This window comes from Gracilinanus agilis, chromosome 6, assembly GCF_016433145.1.
Source record: "Gracilinanus agilis isolate LMUSP501 chromosome 6, AgileGrace, whole genome shotgun sequence".
Taxonomy (NCBI): domain Eukaryota; kingdom Metazoa; phylum Chordata; class Mammalia; order Didelphimorphia; family Didelphidae; genus Gracilinanus; species Gracilinanus agilis.
The window spans coordinates 297,379,065-297,400,851 of NC_058135.1; the positions used below are offsets into that span (position 1 = coordinate 297,379,065).

The 21,787-nt window shown below is 55.1% G+C and overlaps 1 protein-coding gene across 1 annotated transcript in view; it reads left to right on the forward strand.

Moving 5' to 3' along the window:
- The window catches only part of MUC2 (mucin 2, oligomeric mucus/gel-forming), a 43,768-nt gene that overhangs the window by 9,001 nt on the left and 12,980 nt on the right, over positions 1-21,787 (forward strand). Inside the window, exons 6-30 of the mRNA XM_044682085.1 lie at positions 372-585; positions 1,988-2,113; positions 2,829-2,946; positions 3,089-3,227; positions 4,158-4,268; positions 4,688-4,757; positions 5,098-5,235; positions 5,325-5,489; positions 6,244-6,338; positions 7,507-7,637; positions 8,162-8,413; positions 8,953-9,005; positions 9,273-9,373; positions 9,845-9,996; positions 10,621-10,759; positions 11,032-11,142; positions 11,259-11,438; positions 12,262-12,501; positions 13,347-13,503; positions 13,818-13,949; positions 14,381-14,528; positions 15,771-15,814; positions 16,595-16,801; positions 16,956-16,970; positions 17,889-19,913. Coding sequence (XP_044538020.1) covers positions 372-585; positions 1,988-2,113; positions 2,829-2,946; positions 3,089-3,227; positions 4,158-4,268; positions 4,688-4,757; positions 5,098-5,235; positions 5,325-5,489; positions 6,244-6,338; positions 7,507-7,637; positions 8,162-8,413; positions 8,953-9,005; positions 9,273-9,373; positions 9,845-9,996; positions 10,621-10,759; positions 11,032-11,142; positions 11,259-11,438; positions 12,262-12,501; positions 13,347-13,503; positions 13,818-13,949; positions 14,381-14,528; positions 15,771-15,814; positions 16,595-16,801; positions 16,956-16,970; positions 17,889-19,913 — 5,263 coding nt within the window. The remainder of the gene's footprint in view (positions 1-371; positions 586-1,987; positions 2,114-2,828; positions 2,947-3,088; positions 3,228-4,157; positions 4,269-4,687; positions 4,758-5,097; positions 5,236-5,324; positions 5,490-6,243; positions 6,339-7,506; positions 7,638-8,161; positions 8,414-8,952; positions 9,006-9,272; positions 9,374-9,844; positions 9,997-10,620; positions 10,760-11,031; positions 11,143-11,258; positions 11,439-12,261; positions 12,502-13,346; positions 13,504-13,817; positions 13,950-14,380; positions 14,529-15,770; positions 15,815-16,594; positions 16,802-16,955; positions 16,971-17,888; positions 19,914-21,787) is intronic.

Genomic DNA, 21,787 nt, shown 5'->3' on the forward strand with positions numbered 1-21,787 from the left:
TCCTTCTTTCCTTCCTCGCTTCCTCCCTCTCTTCCTCCCTTCCCTTCCTTCTTTCCTCCCTCCCTCTTTCCCTCCCTCCCTTCCTTCTTTCCTTCCTCCCTCCCTTCCTTCATTTTCTCCTTCCTTCCTCTCTCCCTCCCTCCCTCCCTCCCTCCCTCCTTCCATCCCTCCCTTCCTTCCTTCTTTCCTTCCTCACTTCCTCCCTCTCTCCCTCTCTTCCTTCCTCCCCTTCCTTCCTTCTCTTCCTCCCTCTCTCTATCCCTCCCTCCCTCCCTTCCCATCCTTCCCAAAAATGACCAAGCAGGAACAGCGAGGGGCAATTCATGGGCAGAGTAGATTCATGCATGTGGTGTTCGCCCCTTTCCCACCAGAGAGCCCAGTGCCAGAATTTTTTGACGTCAGCTGCCTTTGAGGACTGTCAGGACATCGTGCCGGTGGAGATGTACATTCAGGCCTGCATGCAAGACCTGTGTCAGTGTGAAAAGGATCCCTCCTTCTGCCTCTGCAGCACCATCTCTGAGTTTTCTCGCCAGTGCTCCCATGCTGGAGGCCGGCCACACACCTGGAGGACAGATTCATTCTGCCGTAAGTGTCCTTGGAGGGCCAGGGCTGTGAGAGGCTTGCTGGGAGGGCTTGCTGAGCAATCTCTACTGCCCAGGACGGAAGGGGCGCTGGAGCAGCCCATTCTCCAGTCAATGTCTCCAGGTCTTGAAAACAGTTGACAGCTGAACTCAATCTTCCTGGACCACAAATTCTCCTTTGGGTCCTGAAGGGCCCAGTTTGGCTCTCTACACGAGGAAGATGGAAATAGCTGGCAATAAAACTGTGGGAAGGAGGCATGGTTTCCCAATGTGATCCCCACCCTTAGGCCCCTTAATGCCAACTCCACCGTGTCCCAGTTACCCAAGATCTAGCTCAGGCACCCCATGGGCCCTGGGGTCCAACCTCTCCTTTCATGGCTCACAGTCAGTCTGCTCCCTTTGTTTCTGCTTTGTTGGGGCTTTGCTCTCTTTCGACACTGGCTGACCCAAAGGCATGGCAGAGAAGCCTGCCCATGAGAGGATGCTTCAGTGTGGGTTGGGGGTGAGCCCTGCCCTCCCTGTTGCTCCCAGGGCGCTCCCTGATCCTGGAACTGCTGCCACTCCCTAGATATCAATTTCCCTCCTTCCCAGTGGGAAGAATAATGACTATATTATACTCTTCCTTCTCTCCTTTGTCTCTGGAGGGCGACAGCTTAGAGCACGGAGCTGGGCCTGGAGGGGGAGAGGCCCTAGAACTGGTCTAGAGAGAAGCTGATACCTCTGGGGGGGTTGGAGAAAGAAGGGCTGCGAATGGGCAGATGGGAATTGTATCCCTGACTTTGGCCTCATTAGAGGGAACATTCCTTGGTCTTCCTTTGTTTGTGGCTGGGTAAATGTGCAGGACCATTTCCTTAACCAGACAGGTTTTTGGGGAAGCCTCATCTGCAGGGCATTTGGGGGAAATCCTAGGGTGGCAGGCAGGGAAGGGGCAGAGACTTGGTGCTGTCCATGGTCCTTACACCAAGATGGACATACCTCTGTGTGCCTGTGTGTTGGAGGGAGGGGGCTGTCCTTGGGGGTGGCTCTCCGGGGCTACAGGAGGGATTGCCAAAAGCCACGGAGGAGCAGCAGAGAGGGTTTCTGTGACCTGAGCCCAGGCTGGGAGCTAGCACCCACGTATGGAGATGCCACTAACATTGGCCTCATTAGCATCCCCTCATCTTGGACCAGCCCGGAGCTTCAGGGGATGCACTGAATTCAAGGGTCCCAACTCCTTCTTCGGGTTTTGTGACCCAGCTCTGGAGGCCTGTCCCCCATGGCGGCTTCTCCCTTTGGCATAGTCCTCACCTGGCCTGTCAGTGCTGCCGCCGTTGTCAGCCTTCGAAGTCCATCATATGGGAAGAGGCCTCGAGAAGGGGTCTGTTAAGTTTCCCAAACTGACTGGGCCTTGTCTTTGTGCGTTCCAGCCAAGACCTGCCCTGGTAACATGGTCTACCTGGAGAGCGGCTCCCCCTGCATGGACACCTGCTCCCACCTGGAAGTCAGCAACCTCTGTGAGGAGCACTACATGGATGGCTGCTTCTGCCCTGAAGGTAGGCAGCGGGCACAGCTCCCAGGCCCCAGGCCTCCTAGTCCCTCAGCTTCTCCTCACTGCTTCTGCCTGGAGGAAGCTGGCATGAGAAGACTGGCCTATGCTTGCTAAGAATGTCCCCTGCGGGACTGTCCACACTGGTCCTCCTCTCTTCGTGTGTGCCTACTTCCTATGAGGAGAGAAAAATGCCTAACCTGGAGGCAGCAAGTAGGTAGCTACTAAGCACAGCTCTGAGCTGCGTCCTCTTGGCCGAGTAACTCGGGCTCTTTAGGGCTCAGGTCCCCTCCTCCAAGACGAGGGGCTGGGACTAGGCTTCTCTAGATCCTGTGGTTTCAGAAGGTGGTTCCTGAAGCTCCAGGTCTTCCAGGGAGAACTCGAACCCCACATTCGGCCTTAATAGGGCCTCTCGCTAGATTCTCCTCCCACATACCCCTGATAGTTGGGCACTGACTTTCCCAATTGTGGACGAGAAGAGAGGGGAGAACCAGGGAGCATCAGCTCCATTCTCGGAGTACTTGCTGTGCCCAGAGCCCTGGCCTGGCCACTAGGGGTGGTGGTGAAACAGTGTGAGACAAAGCCACAGAAATTGTGGCACCTAACCTCAGAGGCTGGCACTCTGGCCTCCCAGAGTCCTCAGGGGCAGAGCCTCCAGCAGGAGGGCCTCCTTGCTTGCAGAGGGCCTCGGGCTCAGCTCAGCCCTTTTCTCCCTCACCCAGGCACTGTGTATGATGACATCACGGGCAATGGCTGTATCCAGGTGAGCCAGTGCAGTTGCAAACTGCATGGCCACCTCTATGCCCCTGGGAGGCAGATCACCGGTGACTGTGAGGAGTGGTGAGCACAACTTGGAGCTGCTGTGCCCAGGGCTTGTTCCCTAGCTTCAGAGGGAAGGGCAGGGGGCAGAGGCAGAGGGGGCCCAGGGTTGTGGGACTGACAGGCTGCTTCTGACTCTTCCTTCTGCTGTCTGTCCATGCAGTGTCTGTAACGCTGGCCGGTGGGTGTGCAAGGACCTGCCCTGCCCTGGCACATGTGCCTTGGAAGGTGGATCCCACATCACCACTTTTGATGGGAAGAAGTATACCTTTCATGGAGACTGTTACTACATTCTGGCCAAGGTACGGAGTGAGCCGCACGGGCCTGGATGCTCTTGTGGCAAGTGGAGGCACGAAGGGCATTGAGCACTCTGCCTTTGCTCAGGGCCCCAAGAGATTCTCCAGAGTGGGGATCCTTGGCCATGTGCCCTGGGAATGCTCAGTGCTCACAGGGCTGGGGCTGCCCCAGTAGGTGCTATATACATGCTTATTCCTTCTCCCTTTCCCCACAAGAGCTGTTGGGAGGTGAGCAGACTGAAGGTCCCTCTTCCCATCACTCCCCATCTCCCATGCCCTGGACACATTGCCCATTTCAATGCCCTCTGGGAACTTCTGCGAGGCTGGTCAGTCTGTCTGTTCCAGAAGGATGTGGTGGCCAAAAGTCCCAGAGGGAAGTTTTTCATTGACAGGAATACAAACTACCTTTTGAGTCAGATGCTCCTTAGACTGGAAGGCCAACCTCCTGTAGCTCCCAATTGCCCATTACATTCTGAGATGGATGCCTGGCACCAGCCTTCCCTCGTAACTCCCCTCCGCGTGCTCTGGGCTCCAGCTAAATGGAATGCCTTGCATTCTCCCACCTGTCTTAGCTTTGCTCAGGCTGTTCCCCTTCCACGTGATGCCCTCTTTCTCCCTTTTATGGCTCGTGAATTCTCCACCCCCAACCTCTTTAAGCATTACCTCTCTGGGCTCTGCCCAGGGCGCTGTGCTCGCCTCTCCTGGAGGCCTTTGTGTCGGGCTTATCCCTACGTGACTGGGCTCCACCAGGGCAGGGATTCAGCCTTCTTGACAGGTTCAGAACCAGTGCCTGCTGGGAGGAGCAGGTTCTCCCTGTCAGCAGCAAGCGATAGCCCCGGGGGAGGGAGGGAGGGAGGCTCGCGTTGGGTCCAGCCAAGGGTCCTTGTGAGGTTGGGCAGCGGCAGCCTCTCCTCACCACCTCCACCCCCACTGCAGGGTGACAGCAATGACTCCTATGCCCTCCTGGGAGAGCTCACGCCTTGCGGTTCCACAGACAAGCAGACTTGCCTGAAGACAGTGGTGCTGCTGACCGACAAGAAGAAGAACGTGAGTGTCCCTGCCGGCCACGGGGCGGCCACGCTCTGCCCACCAGGCCGGCTTCTCCAGAGTTAGCGGCAGAACTTCGTTTGGCCATTCAGTGACCAGCACAGGGGCCACAGGGCAGACCTCTGACCTTTGGCAGAGCCCCGGGGGCTGGAAAACCTCGGCAGGCGGTTCGTGGGGTGTTACGCACCCTGGAAGAGAGGGGCCGGCAGGGGTGTGCCCAAGGGGCTATGCTGGGGCTCGGTGGCAGGCTACCTGTGGGGAGCCCCGTGTCTCGATTGTGGTGCTTTGAGTGCTGCCCCGGTGCGAGGCCAGGCTCCCCAGGACTCCCCTCCTCCAAGGTCCTGGCCACCTCCCACCACCCTCTTCCCGGGGGCAGGCCGGGGATGGAAGGACTTCCCTGCCTTCTCTCCTTTCCGCAGATCGTGGCCTTTAAGTCTGACGGCAGCGTGCTTCTGAACGAGCTGGAGGTCCACCTGCCACATGTCACGGGTGAGCGGCCGCCGGAGCAGGGCAGGCGCACATTAGTGAGGGGGAGGGAAGGACGAAGGGGGGTTCCGGAGGACACGCCTTTGACATCAGCAGCATCAGGGATGGGGCGGGGGGGGCCACCCTCCTGAAGCAGACATTCACAGCAGCTGCTTGGGGGGGGGAGAAATGCTAACAAGCACTGGGCCATGCGAAGGGGGGTGAGGCACCCCCACTCGTCCAAGGTCACACGTAGTGGGAGGCAGAGGAGGGACCCGAGAGCCTGGACCTCCCCTCCTAGGCCGGCGCCCCCTCCCCTCTCCAAGGCTGATCGTCTTCTCCCCCCCGGGGTTTTGCTTTGCAGCGAGCTTCTCCATCTTCCAGCCTTCCTCCTACCACATCATCGTGCACACCACCTACGGCCTCAAGCTGCAGATCCAGTTGGTGCCAGTCATGCAGCTGTTCATGACCATGGACCAGGCTTTCCAGGGCAAAGTTCAAGGTGGGGGCTCCTGAGCGCGCTCCCTGGGCCCGGGGTCTTCCCTCCCCCATGGCCCTCTTCCAATGGGCTTCCTTTCCTTTCTGCTTCAGGTCTCTGTGGGAATTTCAACGGAATGGAAAGCGATGACTTCAAAACAGCAGGAGGTCTCATCGAGGCAACAGGCTCTGGCTTTGCCAACACCTGGAAGGCCCAGTCCAGCTGCCATGACAAACTAGACTGGCTGGATGACCCTTGCTCTCTCAGCATTGAAAATGGTAAGATTGGCACCATCTGTCCAAGCCCTTGCCCGGTCTATATTCTCTAGCAAGCTGCCCCGCATAGGGCTGCCGCTTGTATTGGTGAGAGGCTTAGGCCAGGCTGCTCTGCCCAGGAGAGGTGGCCAGGGGCCACATTTTCCTTCGGCATAAAACTCCTCAAGCCCATCTGCCACTGCTTGAGGAGTTTTATGCCTCCTCATAAAGGAGGATGAGGCTTTATGGGGCTGAGAGGATGCTCCGCAAAGGGCACAAGCCTGGTGGCTAGGACCCAGGCCAATTACTGGGCAGTGTTTCCTGGGTCGTAGGCCTCTGTCAGGGGGGACACAGGCTGGCACTATTTCCCTTTCCTTCTCCTAGAGTGACCTCTGAGCCTCTCCCTCTCCCTCAGGTTACCCTCAAATGCTCACGTTTTTACACTCACGCTCACACAAACCCGATCCCACTTTCTATCACTCTCTTCCCCCTCCCTCCTCCTCCTCCTCCTCCTCCCTGTCTCTCTCTCCACCTCATCCCCGAACATGACAAGTGTGTGGTAAAAGCAGCATCGGCTCCTTGAGTCAGGCTGTCAGAGGTCCCAGTTGAGAATGATGATCCCGGGGTGGGCGGTAGCCACAGCTGCCACGGGCCGGCCTTTGTCTGTCCTTGTGGGCCAGCTTCGGAGCAGCCCGGCTGAGCTGGCCGCAGAACTCCCAGGGCATCAGGGGGAAGAGGAGCTTAGCCACCCATTCCCTCCCCTTGTCTCCCCCCTCAGCCAATTATGCAGAGCACTGGTGCTCACTGCTCAAGAAGGAAGAAACCCCCTTCGCCAAGTGCCACTCGGTGGTGGATCCTGTGGAATATTACAAGGTGACTACACTTCGGTCTGGGCCAGGCTGGTCTGGCCCAGGCTAGTGCCCCAAACACTGAATAATATGGGCAGAAGGTATGGCTACGAGACACAGAACGGGGCTGCGGGGGGTGGGGAAGGACAGGCCGGAGGCCCAAGTGCTCCCCAGGTGGACAGTGCTGTCCTGAGAGATGGGAACAAGCATGGCATCAGACCTCATGGCTTCTCTGTCTTCCCCAGTATCACCAGTACAAGGTGTGGCACAAGAGATCATAGGACCTGGAAGTTAGGGAGAGAAAAGCATCTACTACTATGTGCCAGGCTCTGGGTGTGTGCTTTGCCGATATCTGGGTTGAGTCTCGCAACCACTCTAGGGGGTGGATGCTGTTATTGTATCCATTTGACAGTGGAGGAAACTGAGGCAAACGGGTGCGGCGACTTGCCCAGGGTCATAGAGCTAGGAAGTGTCTGTGGGCAGATTTGAATTCAGGTCTCCCTGATTCAGTCCTCTATTCACCACATCATCTAAGAAGCCATAGAGTCTACGTCCCTCGTTTTATAGCGGCAGAAGCTGGGGCTGGGAAAGGTTAAATGATCGGAGGCTCAGTGGGGGAGTGACCACAGAGGAGGAGGCAATCTGGGAAGCTTTCTGGAAGAGGTCGCATTTGGGATGGACCTTGAAGAGAGGGTGGGATGCCAACAGGCAGAGAAATGGGCCTGGCCCAAGGGAGGGGAGAAGCATTCCAGACAGAGGAAAGGCCGTGGAGGAGGGCCCGCCCTGCGATGGGCGATGGGCACCGGCACACACAGAGTAGGCAGACACTGTCTGGCCCAGCTCCGTTCAGAAGGGTGTATCTCTGACTCTCCCGGGTTGCCTCTGCAGAAAGGCTGAGGCTGCTGCTTGAGTAGACGCTGGTGCTCTGTCCAAGGTGCTAGCTGGGCAGGCTCTCTGAGGCAGGGCTGTTTGCCTCCTCGTTTGCCCCTGGGCCGGGCCACTCTGGGCCGGGCCACTCTGGGCCGGGCCACTCTCTCCAGCCTTGTTCTGATCCAGGGGGCTCAGTGGCCCCAGGAAACCCAGAGCTGGCAGAGGGGGAAAGGCGAGAAGGGCTTCCGGTGCTCCTCCCAGTCGCCCTTCTCTCCTCCATCTCCCGGAGGGTCCTTGAACCTCGCCTTTGTCTTTGATCCTAGAGGTGCAAGTATGATACCTGCAACTGCCAGAACAACGAGGACTGCATGTGCGCTGCCCTCTCGTCCTACGCCAGGGCCTGCTCGGCCAAAGGAGTCATGCTGTGGGGCTGGCGGGAGCGCGTCTGTAGTAAGTGCTGGGCTCCACCGGCGGCGTGGCTGGGGAGGGACGAGGACGTGCCAGCCTCTGAGGGCTACCTAGAGAAGCCAGGCTCCATCGTGGCCACTGCCATGGGCGGGAGGAGAGGGGTGGCACGTGCTGACTCCAGGAAGGCTGCTGCCCTTTGCTTCTGCGAGCCTGCAGGGATTTCTAAAGCTGGCCCAAGTGGGTTAAGGCAGCCCTGCAGATTCAATGCCCAAAGTACCAGCCCACGGGTTGCTTCAGTGCCACTCTGGGGAGAGCAGCTGCGCGGCGGCCATGCTGAGGCTTCTGTCCTCAATCAGGGACCCGCATGGTGGCACCCGGTGCAGGGAGACAGAGCCGGGGACCACCGGGGCCAGCAGAGAAGGGCAACATGTGCCTCTCTGGGCCTGAGATGCCTGTTCTGCCCGCTGGGAGATCAGGGAGGTGGAGGGGGCTGCCTGGCCAGCTTGGCTCAAGCTGGAGGCGGGGCTTCTGCTGCCTCACTCACCATCTCTCTCCTCCCACCCCAGGCAGGGACATCAACTCCTGCCCCAACTCCCAGATCTTCCTGTACAACCTGACCACTTGCCAGCAGACCTGCCGCTCCCTCTCTGAGTCTGACAAGCACTGTCTCAAGGGCTTTGCTCCCGTGGATGGCTGCGGCTGTCCTGACCACACCTACATGGACGAGAAAGGTCGCTGCGTGCCCCTGTCCAAATGCTCCTGCTACCACAGGGGCTTGTACCTGGAGGCCGGAGAAGTGGTCCTGAAGCAAGAGGAGCGCTGGTGCGTGTCTGGGCTCTGCTGGGCCATCCCTCACTGGGAGCGGGAGGGGAGCGGGGCTCTTTGTAGGGCAAACAAGGGGGAAGGGAGTCACGGAGGTTCCCTTGGGGCAGCCATTTGGACAGAGGCTTGATTCTTGGGGTGAGGGGGCCTGGGGAAGCAAGACCCGTGCCTCTATTCTGCCCCAGTGGGTCTTGGTTTAGAGCTATGGGGGCCGCCATACTATAGGACACCCGAGTCTGCAATCCATCTCTGAACCCGGAGACTGTGTGACTGTGGACAAGTCACTTCATGCCCCAAGGCCTCAGCTGGGCCCATTTTCCAGAGAAGGAGACTGAGGCTCAAGTGCTCTGCTCAGAGTCATGTAGCAGGACTCAAACCTGGCCCAGAGGAGTTGTCTCTGCCCTTGCCTCTGGGTGCTATGGGGGCTGAAGGGGCAGATCCAGGCAGCACCACCAGGGACACTGGCTGTCTCCTCTCTGGTCTGGGAGGCTGCCTGGGGCCACTTCTCTCTTCTGCTCACCATCCCTTTTCCTCCTCAGTGTCTGTCGGGATGGGAGGCTTCACTGCATTCAAGTCAAGCTTATTGGTCAGAGTAAGTCGGGGTCCTTGTCTTGGGGACGTGCCTGCCTTCTCTCTAGGGCCCCCGAGGCTGTCCTGCTCCTGCCCACCTGCTTCCCTGGCTCTTCCTGTCCTTCAGGGGGCCCTAAGGACTATCCTCCTGCCCACACGTCCTCATGCCCACATGCCCTTGTGCCCACCTGCCCACATTCCCCTCTTCCCTGGCCCTCCCTGTCCTCTTTGTGCCCACTCATTCCCAAGACCTTTAGGCTTCATCTGACCAGTGCTCTCCCCGTGACAGGTTGTGCTGCCCCCAAGATCCATGTGGACTGTGACAATCTCACAGCCTTGACCACCCAGAGGCCCCATCCCATCAGCTGCCAGAGCCTGGGGAGTGGCTATGTGAGTCAGGGGAGGGGAACACTCTGCTTGGCCTCCTGAACAGACCAGGACTGAGTTTCTCTGGTGAACCCAACCTTTCTTGGCTGGGCTGTTCTCAGTCCTTGAGCCCAGTTCTTGTCTGTTCTTGGCTGAGGTCCAAGGCCCGGTTTGGGATGGGGGAGGGGCAACTTCTACCAGTAGCCCTGGGCTCCCACTAGCCTCAGTTTGACATCCTGGACCTGGACTTGAGGGAGAGCTCTACCTTCTCCCAGGAGATCACACAGGGTGCCTCCTGCCCCCATGATCTAGGTCCATCCTGCTTCCTGCAGAGCCAACTGTTTGTGGCAAGCCCTCCCCAGAGGCCCCCTGGTTCTGCTTCTGGCTGTTTTTTGGGGGGGGTGGTGCTGCCCTCTCCTGGGGACAGAGGCCTGGGCTAGGTGTAGGGACCTCCCTGGCGGGGGCTATAACAGCCTCCCTTTGCCTACCTCCTAGTACCAAACAGAATGTGTCAGTGGCTGCATGTGCCCCTTTGGGTTGATTGATGATGGCCGGGGTGGCTGTGTGGAGGAGGAAGAATGCCCATGTGTCCACAACAAAGAACTCTATTCACCTGGAGAGAAGATCGCTGTGGACTGCAACACCTGGTGAGAGAGCCTGGGATGCCCAGGGATGCTGGGCACGTCCAGGCCTTAGGGCGCCCCTGCCCTGACTTTGAGACCCTGTTCCTGAGGCAGGACCCGGGAAGGAGAGAGGAGCCACCCACCTCCTCCTCTCCAGCCTCCCCTTCCTACTGGGCCAGGTTCCAGCCTCTTCTCTTTCTACAAGCCCGTGGGCAAGGCAGTGTCCTAGGAGTGGCTTCCCTAGCCAGGGCCTGGCAAGAGGATCCTTTGCCCACCTGGCCCCTGGTGGAGTGGGCTTGGCAGGCAGTCTGTAGTGATGGTAGCTCTTCTGTGGCCTGACTGCCCACAGGAAGGTGGTGCCATGAGCGGTACGGGGCTTCTTGTAGAGTTAGGGGAGCCCTGGGTGTGAGTGCTGGCTCTGCCGATTGCTGACTGTGTGACCTGGGACAAGGCCTGGGCCTGAAGACAAGACAGTGTCCCCCACGGTCCTGACCTCAGAGGCCGTCGTGAAAATCTTGGTGTGCTGTTGCTTCTCCCTTGCCCGGGGCTCCTGGACCCAGGCCAAAGGTTGCCCTTCTCTCCACGAGGGAGGAGCTGTGCCTGTCTCCAAATGGGCACAGAACCCTGAGGCTTTCCTTCTCTCCTCAGCACATGCAAGAGAGGAAGCTGGCAGTGTACCAAGTCTGTGTGCCATGGCATGTGTTCCATCTACGGAAGTGGCCATTATATTACCTTTGATGGAAAGTACTATGACTTCGATGGCCACTGCTCCTATGTGGCTGCCCAGGTGAGCTCTGGGAAGCAGGATGAGTCTCCCCTGGTCCCCCCAAGCCAGGTCAACAAGGATCCATTAAGCCCCTACTGGGTGCTGGGGAGGGAGAGGGGGGATACAAAGACAGGCGGAAGGCTGTCCTTGCTCGCGTCTTCTCCTGCATCAGGCAGACTTTCACCAGTTGAGAACCACAAGGCCCGGCAGTGCCCACATCCCTCCTTGTGGCGGTGTTGCTAGGGAGGATGCTGCCTCCACCCTCACTCATTCCAGACACCCTCCTTCTCTAGGACTATTGTGGCCAGAAGAACTCGCAGGGCTCCTTCAGCATCATCACAGAGAACGTGCCCTGTGGGACCACGGGGGTGACCTGCTCCAAGGCCATTAAGATCTTCCTGGGGGTGAGTACCACGGCACTGTGGCAGTGGCCCTTTCTGCTCTGTCCACCGGGGGACTGGAGGAATGGCAGCTCCTGCCTGAGAACAGCTAATGAAGCCACCGTCCCTTGTGCCTGCAGAGAACGGAGCTGAAGCTGGAGGACAAGCATCGCCGGGTGATCCACCGCGACGTCGGGCAGCACGTGTCTTACACCACTCGAGAGGTGGGCCTGTACCTGGTCATTGAGGCCAGCAACGGCATCATTGTCATCTGGGACAAGAGGACCACCATCTTCATCAAACTTGCCCCGACTTTCAAGGTGAGCACTCAGAGCCTCTGCTTTGGGGTTTGAGGCTCCCAAGACCATGGATTCGGAGTCATTGAGTCCAACCTCCTCAGGGTACAGGTGAGGACTTGAGGTCCAGAGAGGCCAAAGACTTTTACAGGGAATGTTTGAGACAGAATCTGAACCCAAGTCTGTGACGCCAAGTGTAGTGGCTTGTCTACAACCCCCTCCATGTTTCCTCAAGAGTCGAACTTTATCCTCAGTTGCTCTGCTTGTCCCGGTCCTGCCTTAGGAGGAGCATACTGAGACCTAGAGGGGGAGGTGACTTGGCCAAGGTCATGTAGGAAATGAACAGAAGCCAGGCCCTCTGACCCCAAACCCAGGGGTCTTTCCACAGCCCCAGGTCACACCATTAACCCTGGCAGGCCATTCTGGAAGAGGGCAGAGGGGCTCCTTCTCTGTGGCTAATCCTAGAGACGTGTCCTGTGGTATTATGTGCAAACTGGGACAAAAGCCCAGCTTTCCTGATTGAGCTCTGGTCCTGTGTCAGGAGACCACCGTGGGCTCTTGGGAGGGAGGGAGTCTCCAGAATACCCACCAGAGGGCCTGGAGGAAATGGGGGCTGTGGTTCTGGCCACATGACTCTCCAGGCAAGAAGATGACCCAGACGTGCTGAACAGAGGCTGAGGGATGCTTGTGAGCAAAGATGGAACCATAAGAAGACAGAACTGCCCCCTCCCCTCCCCTCCCCTCCTCTTCCCTCCTGGCTTCACACGCACAAGCCCAATGCACATGTGTGCTCCTGAGGTGACTGGCGGTTGCGTGGATTACAAACATCCATGGATTTCTTCCTTAGGGTACTGTGTGTGGCCTGTGTGGCAACTTTGATGACCGTTCCAGCAATGACTTCACCACAAGGGACCACATGATAGTCGACAGTGCCCTGGACTTTGGGAACAGCTGGAAGGAGACCCACACCTGTCCAGACGTAGACAGGACCTTTGAACCATGTGTCTTGAACCCACATCGCCAGTCCTGGGCAGAGAAACAGTGCAGTATCCTGAAAAGCCAAGTATTTCAAGCCTGCCACAGCAAGGTAGGTGGGGCAGTCCTGGGGGAGGATGGGCAGGATGGGAGGAACAGGCTGCTGCCCCCCATCCAGGGGGATGAGGGAGGGAATCCATGGACACAGATGGGAGATGGAGCTGGGCAGCTGAGTCTTCAAGGTCTGACGCCTGCCCCACCTCCTCTGTGAGCCCCAGAACCTCTCTACCGTGGCTGTGGACCTGCTCTCTGGGCCCGGGTTAGAGAATCTGAGGAAGAGCTCACACAGTGCCCAGGCAGGCTTAACACAGCTACTACATGTCCTGCTGAACATGTGACCTTCTGGAAGAGACTAGAGGTCCCTTTACTGGGGGGTTCCAGTTTCTCCAGGGCAGGTACCACGCTTGGAGATCCTTGCACCTCCCTCAGTGCCTCAGACAGTGCTCTGCACATCCCAAGAGACCTTGCATGCTGAACTCAGGAATGAGTGGCTGGCTGGCTGGCTGCCACCCTGGGGTGGTCTTGGAGGCTTAGCTCGATGTGCCCTCAGAGAAGAGAAGCAGGGTTTGGGCCAGAGAAGGGTTACTGTCAGTCCCTTTGGTAGCTCTGGCTGCTGTCTGTCATCTTATTCTTATTCCTTCAGTTCAATGAAAAACATTGCTTTTTCCTTCAAAATTACTGTTTCTTGAGAGAGAGAGAGAGAGAGAGAGAGAGAGAGAGAGAGAGAGAGAGAGAGAGAGAGAGTGCTGGGGAGCTGGGGATGGGGCATGAGGAGGAGAAGGGGAGGTGGAGAATTGGAGAATACAAAAGTGGGGGAGGTTGGGCCAGTCAGCCTCAGGGCCTCCTGGGTGTCCACTCTGACTCACTGGGCTTCCGGGCTCTGTGTTTGCCTGCCAGGTGGACCCTGCTCCTTTCTACTCTGCCTGTGTTCATGACTCATGCTCCTGTGACACGGGGGGTGACTGTGAGTGCTTCTGCTCTGCTGTGGCTTCCTATGCCCAGGAGTGCACCAAAGAGGGGGCTTGTGTCTACTGGAGGACCCCTGACTTGTGTCGTAAGTGCCCACCTCTGTGTCCTGGGAGAGGGGTTGGAGGGAGGGGGATGATGTGCTGCTTTGCCTGTGGTTGGCCTGGGTTTTAAAAGGTTCCTTTACTGTGAGGTTCTGGATTTTGAGCAGGAGGAATGAGGACCTTCACTCATCCAATGAGGGGGACAGGGGCAGGGGTAGAGATGGAGGTGGGGTGTGTCTGCTTCTGTCCCCACCTTCTCACCTTCTCTGCGGCCCATGGAGCAGGGAAGGGCCTTCCCCTTTCTTATGGCTGGGGAGCAGTTGGTTATCAGCTTCCCTCTCCTTCTGCTCCCTCCCAGCCATCTTCTGTGACTACTACAACCCCCCTGATGAGTGTGAATGGCACTACGAGCCCTGTGGGAACCGGAGCTTTGAGACCTGCCGCACCATTAACAACATTCATTCCAACATTTCGGTGTCTTACCTGGAAGGTAAGACCCCTGAGGACCTGAGGGGACTGTCACTGGCCATGAGGCCTGGATTCTGGGACCAGAGGGTGATGCCATCCAAGGCACTGGCTTTGATGCCTTTCTTTCAGCTGGGATGGTGGTTGCTGAAGGAGCATTTCTCCTTCTTCCAAAGCCAAGACAGAATCCTTCTCTTCCTCCTCCTCTTCCTCCTCCTCCTCCTCCTCCTCCTCCTCCATAAGAGTGAAAAGCCTCCCTGACCAGAGGAGAGGGAGCATCCCCAGGGCCCAAGGGCAATGGCTGGCATCGGGAAGTCTTGGAAGGATGACAGCTCAGCACAGGGACCAGAGCAGCCCTCAGTCAATGCTTCTTCGGGAAGGGGGAGATAAAGACCTTCCTATTCCTTCCCCACCTGAGCTACAACCTTGACTTTTTCCGCCCTTTGTCATCTGTAGGCTGCTATCCCAGATGCCCTCCAGAGAGGCCCATCTTTGATGAAGACAAGAAAAAGTGTGTGCCAGCCGACCAGTGTGGCTGCTACATAAATGATGAGCACTATGAACCCGGTGACAAGGTCCCCACAGACAACATCTGCCAGTCTTGGTACGAAAGCTGTCTGAGCCTGCTGGACCTGAGGCATCAGCTTGGCTCACTCCCTTCATTGAGGCCTATCCTGAGAGAGAAGGCAGCCTGAGGAAGGGGTCACAGGGGAAGATGGACCAAAGCTCCTCATTTTCTTGGCCCCTTTTGCTAAATTTGCTTCCTAATACAGAGCACTGGAGGGGGGTGGCAAGGAAGAACCCATTAATGGAAGCCAGAGGTGGCCTGGGAGAAGGAAGGGCCCATCCTGCTGCATAAACTCTTACCCAGTCACAGCTGCTCTATCATTCCATTGCAATGAACATTTATTAAGTACCTACAATACACCAGTTTGCAAAGCACCAAATATACCATTAATAAAAAGAAAGACAGCCCCTGCCCTCAATGAGCTTACAATCCAGTGGGGCAGGAGTGGAAAGACACCATATACAAGGGTAGCAGGGGGGATGGTCCAAGAGGGATCCAGGATGGGGGCATCTTGTTCTATAGAGTTGACACCAGGAAGGGCAGCAGATACACAGTGGAATGAGCTAAAGGTCCAGTTTCTGTCCTCTATAAAGGAAGGCATTGGGAGGAATTTGATACTCTGTACTCTCTAGTCCTCCAATCAGAAGAGAGAAGAGACTGAGGGATGTGGGATCAATCAAGGCTTAAGTTAGACACCTGGTGGTGAATTTAGGTGATGAGCTTAACCTGGGAGAGCCATCTTGTTCGGCAGAGTTGAGGCTGGCAAAGTGAAGCTCAGGGCTATGAGGTCCGAGACCAAGGGTTGACCACCTCTTGGAAGTGGCTTGCTCTAGCTATTTCATTTTAGTCCTTAAAAAATCTTCCCCTCGTTCCTCATCAGTTAAAGGCCACTTGACAACACCATCTGGATGTGGGGCTCGACTCTATCAGCTATTCATACCTTATTGTGAATTAGGTTTGCAGATGTGTGCGGTGGGAGCTGTAGGGGTGTGCCGAGGATAGAGTTGGAACTTGGGCCCTTGAGGGAGGGTAGATCTGGGTGGAGGGCTGCATTGGGGCTTTGGGCAGCCAGAAGAAAGAAGGAGTATCTTGGATGGGAATGGAAAGAAGTGGGGTGAAGGCTACAGAAAAGGAGACGAGATAGCCAGCCACAGTGGAAGACCTCACCGATTGCCATTGTACCCTGGGGCCTGGGGAATCCTAGGCTCGTGGTATTCCCCCTGGGCAGCGGGCAGACTTGAGTCCTCAAGCTTCTAACTCCTTTGGCTTCCTTTGCAGTGTCTGCACAAACTCCTCCAAGGTCTCATGTAAAGAAGAGCCAGGTAATGTGCTTTCCCATCTTTCTGTGTGGACTTTCCTGGCCTTGGGCTGAATGAGAGAATGGGTTACATAAGGTGGGTGGGCTCCACCTGGCTCCATGGTAGCTAAAGGGAATACTTTTTAAAAATGCAATGAAACGGGGGCAGCTGGGTAGCTCAGTGGAGTGAGAGTCAGGCCTGGAGACGGGAGGTCCTGGGTTCAGGCCCGGCCTTTGCCACTTCCCGGCTGTGTGACCCTGGACAAGTCACTTGACCCCCATTGCCCACCCTTACCAATCTTCCACCTATGAGACAATGCACCGAAGTACAAGGGTTTAAAAAAAATGCAATGAAACAATGAAAGGTGACCTGCTGAGAATGATCTGGGGTTCTGAGCAGCCCCTGGGAGCAGACTCTGGGATCAGAGATGCTGCATCTCTCTGTTGGGATCTTCCTTCAGAGATCTGGATTTTGAGTCAGAGTACTGACTCAATCTGTGTGAGCAAGTCAGTTGACTGGTTTTCCTCAGGGAGTCAAGGGGAGCGGCTCTTGAGGTGCCCTCTCCCACCCCAAGACTCTGTACTCTCCTCTCCTAGCCACAGGCTTCTTCTTCATTCAGTAGCTTCCTGGGATGTTCTCGGCAAAAGCTAGGCTTTGCAGAACCTCAGTTTACAGAAGTGGGAAGGGGGCAGGGAGGGAAGGTGGGGCTTTTTGTGCTGGAAGAATCTGATTGAGGGCTTCTGGCTTGGTCTTGTGGGCAGCACCTTCTCACCTGGCCCCTTCCCTGCTTTTTATTCCTCTCAGGGGTGATAATTAACCAGACTCAGGATGGATCCTTCTGCTTTTGGGAGCTGTGTGGCCCTAACGGCACTGTGACCCAGTATTTCAACGTCTGTGTGACATCTCCTCCTCCTCCTACTACTACTCCGCCAGTGGCCATCACCTCGCTGACCACCAGCTCTCCAACCACCACCCTTCCTTCCACCACCAGTATCACCACTAGCAAGCAAGGTAGTCTCTATCCCTTGCCACTGATGGATGGGCCAGTGGTCCTCTGGGGGCAGAGCTGTGTTTGGTGACTTCAAGTAGCAGAGAAGGGCTTGGGGTGAGCCTTGGGGGGGCTGGGAATCTCCATGTCTTCAGACTTGTGTGTGTGGTTCCTTAGTCTCCAGGGTCCCCAGCTGAGACGCCAGTGCCAGAGCTCCATCCCTGGGGGTGCCTCTAATGGGAGCAGCTTTGGGAGCTCCCCATGACTGGCTTAGGAAGCTGAGAGCTCCAGGAGAACCCGAGGGGTGGGGCTTTCCCCACGAGAGCTAAAGGACCATGCCAGGGCTTGGAGTTTTGGCTCCCACTGCCAAAGCCCCCTGCATGGAGAGAGGAAGTGACTTGGGTTCGTTGGGGAGCTCAGTTAGCTTTTCCTTTTTCTCAAATTTTAGGCTACACTCTCTCCTCCCTCCGCTGCTCCGTGGGAGTTCAGGGTAGTTTTTGAGAACAGAGAGCAGGTAGCCAACAACCCCTCCCCTCACCCCTCTCTCTCATTGAGAGCAGAATCTCTTTAGAGCCAGGACTTCAGGACTACGGCTAACTCCTGCCTTAGAGGCAACCCCCCGGTGATACTGGCACCATGGGTACCCAGGACAGGCTGGGCTCTGTGAGGTAAAAGCCAGGTTTTCATGGAATCTTTAAGTGGCCATTTGGGAAGGATGACATTTTGGGTGTTACCAAAGAAGGGAAAAAACCCATTCCATTGGAGTGGGCAACTCCTTTCTTCCACGAAGGTTTATGTGTAGAAGTAGAGAAGGCTCATAGCTCTGAATTGTCCCAGGTCTGCCATTTCCCAGCTGCACTTCCTTGGGCAAGAACATTCCTTTACCCTGGGCCTCAGTTTCCCCATTTGTCTGATGAGAGGCTTTCACTAGTTGTCTTCTGCTGTCTTTGGAATCTGTGAACAATGGCAAGTTTGGAAGGAGAAGATTTGAACTTGATGTAGCAGAAGTCCTTTAGGTCTACCAGGACATTAGCTGCCCTCCTTTGGGTTCCTTCTCCCACCCCCAGCCAAGCACAAATTCCAAATTGTCATTTTGATGTTCCCTCCTAGAAATCTGCTGTTTTTGGTCGGATTGGATCAATGAGGATCATCCTACAACTGGCAGTGGTGACTGGGAGAGGTTTGATGGGGTGTGCAGTGCCCCTGAGGACATCGAGTGCAGGTCGGCTGAGGAGCCCCATCTCAGCTGGGACCAGCTGGGCCAGAAGGTACAGTGTAATACCACTTTCGGACTCATTTGCAGAAATGAAGACCAGTATGAAAATGGATTCTTTGGCCTCTGTTATGACTATGAAATTCGAGTCAATTGTTGTCTGCCCATGGACATATGCCCAGGAACATCTCCGAGCACCACGACAACAGCAGGCCCTACAACCACAGTGAAAACTGTTACTCCTATGATCGAATCAACAACTCATACACTTACTCCTTCAACTCCAACCTCTGTCCCAACTATTTCATCAACAACCACCACCACCGCGCCAACCACTACCACCTCCGCCACCCCCACCACGGAAAGCCCAACCTCTCCAACCACCACCACCCAGCCACCTACCCCAACCAGCACAGAATGTAAACCAGAGCCCGTCTGTGACTGGACTGATTGGGTTGATTCAGGGAAGCCAGAATTTAACAAACCAGGGAGTGGTGACTTTGAGCTGGTCGAAAATATTTGCAAGGAAGGCTGGGCAACCAACATCACGTGCAGAGCTGCAATGTTTCCAGACAAGCCAATCGAAGTACTGGGACAAGTCTTAGTGTGTGATGCTTCAGTGGGATTGGTGTGTAAAAATGAAGATCAGAAGCCAGGAGGAATGGTCCCTGTTCCTGCCTGTCTCAATTATGAAGTCAAGGTTTATTGCTGTGAGCAGCAGTCCATCTGCAGCACACCGATGGCCACAACTAGCACAATCACCACCACAGAGATACCCACTCCAACACCTTCACCCTCCACCACCACCACCAAGACTCCAACACCTACACCCACTACCACCACTAAGACTCCAACACCCTCCACCACCACTGAGATTCCAACACCCTCTACCACCACCACTGAGACTCCGATACCCTCCTCCACTACCACCACCACCGAGATTCCAACACCTACACCCACTACTACCACCACAGAGACTCCAACACCTACACCTACCACTACTACCACTGAAACTCCAACATCTACACCCACTACCACTACTATAGAGACTCCTACTCCAACACCAACACCAACATCCACCACCACCACCCCAACAGAGACTTCAACACCCTCTCCTACCACCACAACTACCACAGAGATTCCAACTCCAACACCTTCACCCTCTACCACCACCACCACTGGGACTCCAACACCTTCATCTATCACCACCACTGAGACTCCACCACCCTCCACTACTGCCACCACTGAGATTCCAACACCCTCCTCCACTACCACCACCACTGAAACTCCAACACCCATACCCACTACCACTACCATAGAAACTCCGACTCCAACACCAACACCAACATCCACCACCACTACCCCAACAGAGACTTCAACACCCTCTCCTACCACCACAACTACCACAGAGATTCCAACTCCAACACCTTCACCCTCTACCACCACCACCACCACTAGGACTCCAACACCTTCAACTACCACCACCACTGAGATTCCACCACCCTCCACCACCACTGAGACTCCAATACCCTCTACTACCACCATCACTGAGACTCCAACACCCTCCTCCACTACCACCACCACAGAGACTCCAACACCTACACCCACCACTACCACCACTGAAACTCCAACACCTACACCCACTACCACTACCACAGAGACTCCTACTCCAACACCAACATCTACCACCCACATCCCAACAGAGACTCCAACACCTTCATCCACTACCACCACCACTGAGACTCCAACATCCTCCACTACTACCACCACCACTGAGACTCCAACACCTTCCACCACTACTGCAACAAAGACTTCAACCCCAACTATGACCATCACAGAGACACCTTCCACAACTATCACAGAGACTCCAATACCATCTTCAACCACCACAGAGGCTCCAACTCCAACTCCAACAACTACAGGTGAGGCACCTCCATCAGGTCTTTCCTTTTTCCCTACCCTAACCTTTAATTTTAATCCTAAATATTATAATTGCCATTCCTATTGTTATGGCTTTCTTTCCCATTCTAGGTAAAAATGAGCCAAGAAAACTCTCCTTTAGTTCTGTTAGGATAAATAACCCCATTTTTCATTCAATAGAGAAAAAATGTTGTAAGAGAAAAGCCTTCAGATTATTGACATAGGAGGGCATCATATTTCTCAGATCACTATTTCTATCTCACTGCTCAGGGTGCAGCTTTCAAATTAGATTCAGAAACTACAGAGTTATTGGAAATATGAGTAGATGTTTGTTGGTATGTTTGAGAGACATTTAGGTTGGCAGAGAAAAGATTTGATGAGTATCTTAGAGCTTCCTTCCAATATTTAAAGGTCTGGCCTGTAGGAGGGGAATCAACTTTGTTTTGTTTGGCCCCAGAGAGAAGAATCAGGAACAAGGCAGGGTGGGGGAATGAGGTTGCAAACAAGCAGATTTAACCTCAATATGAGGAAGAACTTCCCAACTATTAGATCTGGTAGAATAGACTGCTTTAAAAGACAATGAGCTCCTCTTCATGGAAGGTCTTCTAGAAGAGGTTAGATGGCCAATTATTGGGAAGCTGGAAAGGTGTCGAGATCTCTTTATCATCTCTGATAATCTGATAAGGACAGTTTAGTTGATAAGGAAATAAGGGACACTGAACATCTTTTACCTCATGCTTCCAGCTCTGTCTCCAGGAGCATGGAGTTTATTATATATATATATATTTCAAGACTCATTTCACACAAAAGAACCCTCCCCCCCCCGAAACTTTGCAGATGTGCAGAAGTTACAAATTATGTCACATCAAAACACAAAACATTGGCTTCAGAACAGACCAAGGCCAAGGCTGAATTTTGACTGGCTTCTTATCAGGAAGCCAAGTTGGGGAGTATCCCTCTCAGGGTCGAATTGCCCCCGCTAAGATTTTGGCCTTGGCTATACCAGGCAGCAGCATTCCTGGTCAAAGGGGGAAAGTGTTAACCCTTTAAACTCAGGTTTGCTAGGAACTTAAAGCTTTTCAATAAGGCCACAATACTTTTCAACAAGAAATCACAAGGATCACAAAAGGGGTCAAAAGAGGAGTCTCAGATTTTTATCTCTTCTCTTATTGGCTTCTCACAGAAAGGAGAATTTGGTTCAGGTATTGGTTGCACCAGCTTCCACTGATAGGGAGATGACCCGAGTTGCTCTATTCTTCCCCAGTGGGAGGAGAGCTGCCACCAGTGGGTAGAGTTGCCATTTTAGATTCATGGTAAGTGTGGAATGGGACTGAGACATAGAGAGGAAGCTCTCTTGAAGTATGTGATGTGCTTCAAGTGGGAGGTAACTGAGTCAAACTACTGGTCCATCTCTTCTCTTCAGGGTGATTTGGGGCTCAAGGCTCTCATTGGCACATTGCTATTCTGCCATCTGGGTCTAGGATGCAGGCTTCCCAGAGGGCCTTCTGAATCACTGGTGCATGGGGGAGCATACTTAGGGACCCTGGCACTTGAGGATGGCTGGTTTGAAATATTTCCCAGGAGCCTTTGCCTCATCTGCCCTGAGCCCAACAAAACTCTAGCCATCACCTAATGGCAGTGGATAGACACATAGAGACATAAAGGCAGACCCAAGATCATACTCTCAACTGATTCCTTGGGCAGCCAGTTGGCCAGGATGCTGCATTCCTGGGCTGACTGGAAGAATCAGAAGAGAGCCGAAATCCTTCAGTTCATTCCTGTTCCTTCCCAGCTCCTGTTCAGGCTCACCACGCTGCCTTATCTTGCCTTGGCTTTAGCAGGCAGGGACTCTGAATGCCCTTTGGGCCTTCTCTTT